Source organism: Coenobita brevimanus, chromosome 11 (assembly GCF_032717465.1).
Source record: "Coenobita brevimanus isolate Jiangsu-jjx chromosome 11, ASM3271746v2, whole genome shotgun sequence".
Taxonomy (NCBI): Eukaryota; Metazoa; Arthropoda; class Malacostraca; order Decapoda; family Coenobitidae; genus Coenobita; species Coenobita brevimanus.
The window spans coordinates 948,072-954,208 of NC_136964.1; the positions used below are offsets into that span (position 1 = coordinate 948,072).

At 38.9% G+C, this 6,137-nt stretch overlaps 1 protein-coding gene across 1 annotated transcript in view; it reads left to right on the forward strand.

The window, feature by feature from the left end:
* Positions 1–420: 420 nt before the first annotated feature.
* LOC145411426 (carboxypeptidase A4-like) overlaps positions 421–6,137 on the forward strand; it is an 18,368-nt gene continuing 12,651 nt past the window's right edge. Inside the window, exon 1 of the mRNA XM_080281469.1 lies at positions 421–437. Within this exon, the coding sequence (XP_080137595.1) occupies positions 421–437 (17 nt within the window). The remainder of the gene's footprint in view (positions 438–6,137) is intronic.

A 6,137-nucleotide genomic window follows, 5' to 3' on the forward strand; every position in this document is an offset into this window, starting at 1 on the left:
CGTGTAAGGGCACGGGGGTGTGGAACCTTCCCGAGCCTGGGGAGTTTCCGATCAGGCGTCATTGTGCTGTGGGTGAAATTCCTTAACTGAGAATGTGCATCGCTGTTTCCTCTAGCCCTCTCGCCTAGGCACGACTTTCATCTAACTTCTATATTATATACACACGTTACTAGCTATTATGCAGTGTGTTATATTTTGGTGCCCTTACACACACACACACACACACACATAATGCTTACTCTCGCCAACAGACACCAGCTTTGGCGAATCCAAAGGGCAGGGCTCAATATCTCGTCTCTCGGGACAAAAGTGGATTTGTGGGGTGGAGGGGATGAGTGGGTGGATGCCAGAGTCCCACCCAACTACACCAACACGCTCGCCCAAACACTCAACCAGCAAGGAGTGAATTATACTGTGACGATGTCGGATATTCAGAGGTGAGAGAGTTACATAGAGTTACATAGATACACAGACCATATGGTCCCTACGAGGCGGTCCGGCCTTAACACTAATACAGTGCTATAATAATTATTGGAGCAGAAGAAAAGGATAGCACAGCAGAAGGCTCTCTCCCCCACCCTCCAGACCCTCCGGCATTTGCCGTACAGGAAACAAGAGAGGAAGTAATACCTTGCAGGAAAGAAAAACCTGAAGGAATTTTATAGGATCGGCAGAAAGGAAAATAATATGAAAATGGAAAATTTAGGTATACAGTCACATACTTCCTCTATGCATGGACTTTTTTTTACTGACTTTTTTTTTTCATATAAAACAGATGAATAGAATATTTATTTATTATATTTGCCCAAAATATTGTCTGTGTTGATTACTTGTTTAGGTGTATTGTGTTTAAATATTTTTTGGTATCTTATTCCCAGGGAGTTTATTCCAATAGAGTAAGTGAAGAAGTTTTTGGTTGTATCAAGATTAGCCCTCCTTGCTTACAACTTCATACCATTTCCTCGAGTTACAGTCTCGGCAATTACTGTGAATAGCTTGCCTGAATCAATGTTACTAATGCCTTTCAGAATCTTAAAACCATTCAATCAGCTGTCCCCTGAGTCTCCGTTTTCTAAGAGAGAATAAGTTTAATTTCCTGAGCCTCTCGAGATATGGTTTGTTCCTCAGGGACAATCCCGTCCCTGAGGAACAAACTTGGTAGCCCTACGCTGGACAGCTTCCAGTATTTCTATACCTTTAACTAGGTGAGGCGCCCAAAATTGCACTGCAAACTCTAAGTGTGGCCTGTCTATGCTTTTGTATAGGGGGATTACAATATCTTTGCTTTTATATTTAAAATGTCTTTTGATGAAGCCTAGGGCCCTGTTGGCTTTATTGGCAGCAGAGATACTTTGAACTGAACATTTTAGGTCGTCTGAAATAAGTATGCCTAGATCCTTAACTACTGAGGACTTGCTAATGATTTGGCCCTTCATTTCGTAATCATACCTTTTGTTTTTCTTCCCTCTTTGCAGTACCTGACATTTACTTACACTGAAGGGCATTTGCCATTTTTCTGACCAGCTGACAATTTTGTTAAGATCATTTTGAAGGCTAATTCTGTCTTCTTCAGCTAATATAGTGTTGCCGATTTTTGTATCGTCCGCAGATTTAGAAATGAAGTTGTTTAGGCCCACATCGATATCGTTAATATATATAATAAATAGGACGGGTCCCAACACCAATCCCTGAGGAGCACCACTGGTCACTGGAGCCCAGTCTGACTCCATTCCATTTATAATGACTCGGTGCTTTCTCTCACTTAACCAGCAATGTATCCACCTATGAATATTTCCGTCAATTCCAAGTGATCTTACTTTTGTCATTAGTTTATCATGTGGCACTTTGTCAAAGGCTTTCTGGAAGTCTAAGTAGATTATATCAAGTGACCTGGTACAATCATTCATTTTAAAAAGTCTCGTAAAACTCAATTAAATTTGTCACGCATGATCTCCGTGTTCTAAAGCCATGCTGGCCGTTCCTATTTACGTTATTAGTTTCTAGGAACTCAATTATCCTATCTCTAATTAATGATTCGAGGATCTTTCCCAAGACAGAGGTTAGGCTAATTGGTCTATAATTACCTAGTTGATCTCTACTGCCCTTTTTATATATAGGAGTCACGTTAACCTTTCCTTGTTGTAGGGACTTGTTAAAGATACATGTTAGAGGACTGCATATTACATCCACCACATTGTTCAGTATTTTAGGGTAGAAACTGTCTGGGCCGGGAGTCTTATTACTGTTCATTTTATTAAGTTTATCTCTCACGTCATTACTGCTAATATGCATAATAGTTACTGCGTTTTGGACTGATATTTGATGCTCTTCGATGGTGTCATTGGCGTCTACTGTGAAAACTGAACTGAAAAGCTTATTTAAAGGAGAGAGAGAGAGAGAGAGAGAGAGAGAGAGAGAGAGAGAGAGAGAGAGAGAGAGAGAGAGAGAGAGAGAACCGAATCTTGCTAAATGTTTGAGGAAAAAGAAGAGAGAACGAGTAAGTGAAAGAGCGAGGCAGCGTGAGAGCTGAGAGAGTGAGACAGGAAGAGAAGGAGGGAGAAAATTAGAGAAAATATCTTACTCTTACTAAACACTGTGTGTGTGTGAGAGAGAGAGAGAGAGAGAGAGAGAGAGAGAGAGAAATATATATATTAGTGACTATAATTTTCTCTCTTTACATCTTTATCTATTTGTCTGTGTGTATATTTATATTTATCTATCTTTCTGTCTGTCTTTATATTTGTGTATCTATCTATCTATCTATCTATCTGTCTGTCTCTGTTTATAACTATGTGTATGTATGTATGTACTTGGTATGTGTGTATGCATGTATCTATTTGGGGGGAGGCGGTGGCCCAATCGGTAGAGAGTTGGCCTGCAGTCCTACCGGACCCAGGTTCAAATCCCCGCTGGGGCAGGGAACAGTTTAAGGATTTGAATTTCATAAATGCAGACTTTACTGATCTACCAGAAGACCCGCCGACATGTCGTAAAAATACCCCCGCTAATACCAATACACCAGTCCTGTATGAGACAGTCCTAGCATGTATTCAATATGGACGGTGGGTGTTAGCGCCGAAGTGGTGACATGTACTGTAGAGATGCACGGTATGTAGGAGGGCTACTGGGCCTTGAAAGCAGGCTGTGAAGCCTATGCCCAGAGTCGGTCACATAAAAAATATATATATATATATATATATATATATATATATATATATATATATATATATATATATATATATATATATATATATATGTCTGTTTTTCTATTTATCTTCCCGAACGTTAAATTATTCATAACAACTCTCTCTCTCAGCGTGATAGAGGCAGAGAGAGAGGCCGTGACGTCACTGCCTAAGCGAAGACCCGATGGAAGGATTGAAACAGGAACGTATCACCAGTGGGAGGACGTGAGTAGATAGATAGATAGACAGATGGACAGATAAATATATAGAGGTAGAGGATTGATGAATGGATGGATAGATCGATCGATAGATAAAAAGATGGACAGATAGATAGATAACGAGATAGATATATGGACAGATAAATGTATAGATAGACAGGTAGAGATGATGAATGGATGGATGGATAGATAGACAAATAGATAGATAGATAGATGGATAGATAGATAGACAGACAGATGGACAGATAAATATATAGATAGACAGGTAGAGGATGGATGAATGGATGGATGGATAGATAGATAGGACATGGATAGATAGGTAGACAGATAGATGGACAGATAGATAGATGGATAGATAAGAACATAAGAAGAGAGGATAACTGCAGTAGGCCGATTGGCCCATGCTAGGCAGCTCCTAGAAGAGTAACTGAACTACTAGAATGAGATAAGGATAGCAAAGAAGAAGGCTCTTCCCCGCCCTCCAAACCCTCCAGCCGAAACCGGCAGGAAAAAGTCAGAAAGAGCACCACACTGACGTGGACATTTTACAGGAAAGTGTGAAAGGAGAATAGAGACTATCATAGTGTAACCTGAAAAGGAAAAATTATGAATTAGTATTGGTTATAAGATTTTCTTTTTTCTATATCCACCCCTTATTTGTCATATGCTTATCTAGCCTATGCTTGAAACTCTCAATGGAAGAGGCAGCAATTACTTTACTAGATAGCTTATTCCATTCGTCTACTACTCTATTACCAAACCAATTTCTACCTATTTCCTTACTGAAACGGAATTTTTCTAGTTTCAAACCATTATTTCTGGTTCTATCCTGTACGCTCACTTTAAGTACCTTGCTAATATCTCCCTTATTTATACCCTTCATCCACTTAAACACCTCAATTAAGTCTACCCTTACTCTACGCCTCTTCAGCGAATGCAGACTTAGTCTTTTCAATGTGTCTTCATATGACAGGTTCCGGACGTCATGTATCATTTTTGTCATTCTTCTCTGTACATTTTCTAACGAATTAATATCCATTCTATAGTAAGGACACCAAAATTGTACTGCGTAGTCTAAATGTGGCCTTACTAATGCTAGATAAAGTTTCAGTATTACTTTAGATGATCTATTGCTGTCGCTTCTCGAGATAAATCCTAGGACCCTATTTGCTTTATTTCTCGCATTAATACACTGTTGCCTTGGTTTAAGGTCGTTATTAATCATAACTCCTAGATCCCTCTCGCATTCCGATTTGCTCATTTCTTTGTTATCTAAGCTGTATTTAGTATCTCCAATGGTCTTGCCTACGTTAAGTACTTTACATTTTTCAACATTAAATTCCATTTGCCAAGTTTTAGACCATTTGGACAATGTATCGAGGTCTTTTTGTAAGTTATGGCAATCGTCAGCCGAGTTAATGATACGCCCTATTTTTGTATCGTCGGCAAATTTGCTGATGCTACTATTGACTCCTAAGTCTAGATCATTTATATATATGATAAATAATAAGGGACCGAGTACTGAACTCTGTGGTACACCGCTAGTTACTAATCCCCAGTCCGACTTAGTTCCATTTATTAATACTCTCTGCTTTCGTCCTTTCAGCCAGGATTCTATCCATTTTAAGATATCGCCGTCTATACCGTGTGCTCGAACCTTTCTAACTAACCTTTCGTGTGGGACCCTATCGAAAGCTTTACTAAAGTCCAGATAAATAACATCGTAAGCTTTATCGCTATCTACTGCCTCATAGACCTCCGAGTAGAATGACAACAAGTTTGTGAGGCAGGATCGTCCTTGCCTGAATCCGTGCTGACTTTCGTTTATAAGATTAAATCTTTCTAAGTGTTCTCTAATCTTATTTGCCAAAATTGACTCTAACATTTTTCCTACTATTGATGTTAGACTTATCGGACGATAATTCGACGCAGCTGATTTATCACCCTTTTTAAAGATGGGCACTACGTTTGCGGTCTTCCACGCCTCGGGAACTTCTCCTGAACTTAAAGAGTCATTAAATAACGTTAAAAGTGGCTGACATAATTCTTCTTTGGTTTCTTTTATAATTTTTGCATATATATATCGTCCGGACCTGGCGATTTTTGAGGTTTTAACTGATTAATTTCTTTCAATACGTCCTCCTTACTAATGGTTATTTTACTAAGAATATTTTCCGTATTCTCATCGTAAATATTTGCTGCTTGAGGGACCAGGTCTAGATTTTCCTTGGTGAATACTGATATGAAATAATTATTTAGAATGGAGCACATTTCTTTATCTTCACTGGTAATGTCACCTGATTCTGTTCTGAGTGGTCCTATCCTATCTTTATTTTTCGTACGGTACATTTGATAAAAACCCTTGGGGTTTTCTTTTGATTCACTGGCAACCTTAATTTCATAACTTCTCTTTGCTTTTCTTATCTCCCTCTTTACTTCTCTATTTAAAATCGTGTATCGGTTACGTAAGTGTTCCTCTCCACGTTTTATTTTTCTATATATTCCTTTCCTTTGGGCTATGAGAGATTTTAATCTGTTGTTTAACCATCTTGGTTCTGAATTATTCATTCTAAACGGTTTAGAAGAGATATATCTATCTTGGCCTCCGTGTATTATATTTATTAACTCGTTATATTTCTCACTGGTCGAACGTCTGCTTGGTACTGGAGCTGAATTCATTCCCGTCACCTGAACTACATTCCCACCTACCACCTCCCCCCTCACAGACACCTGA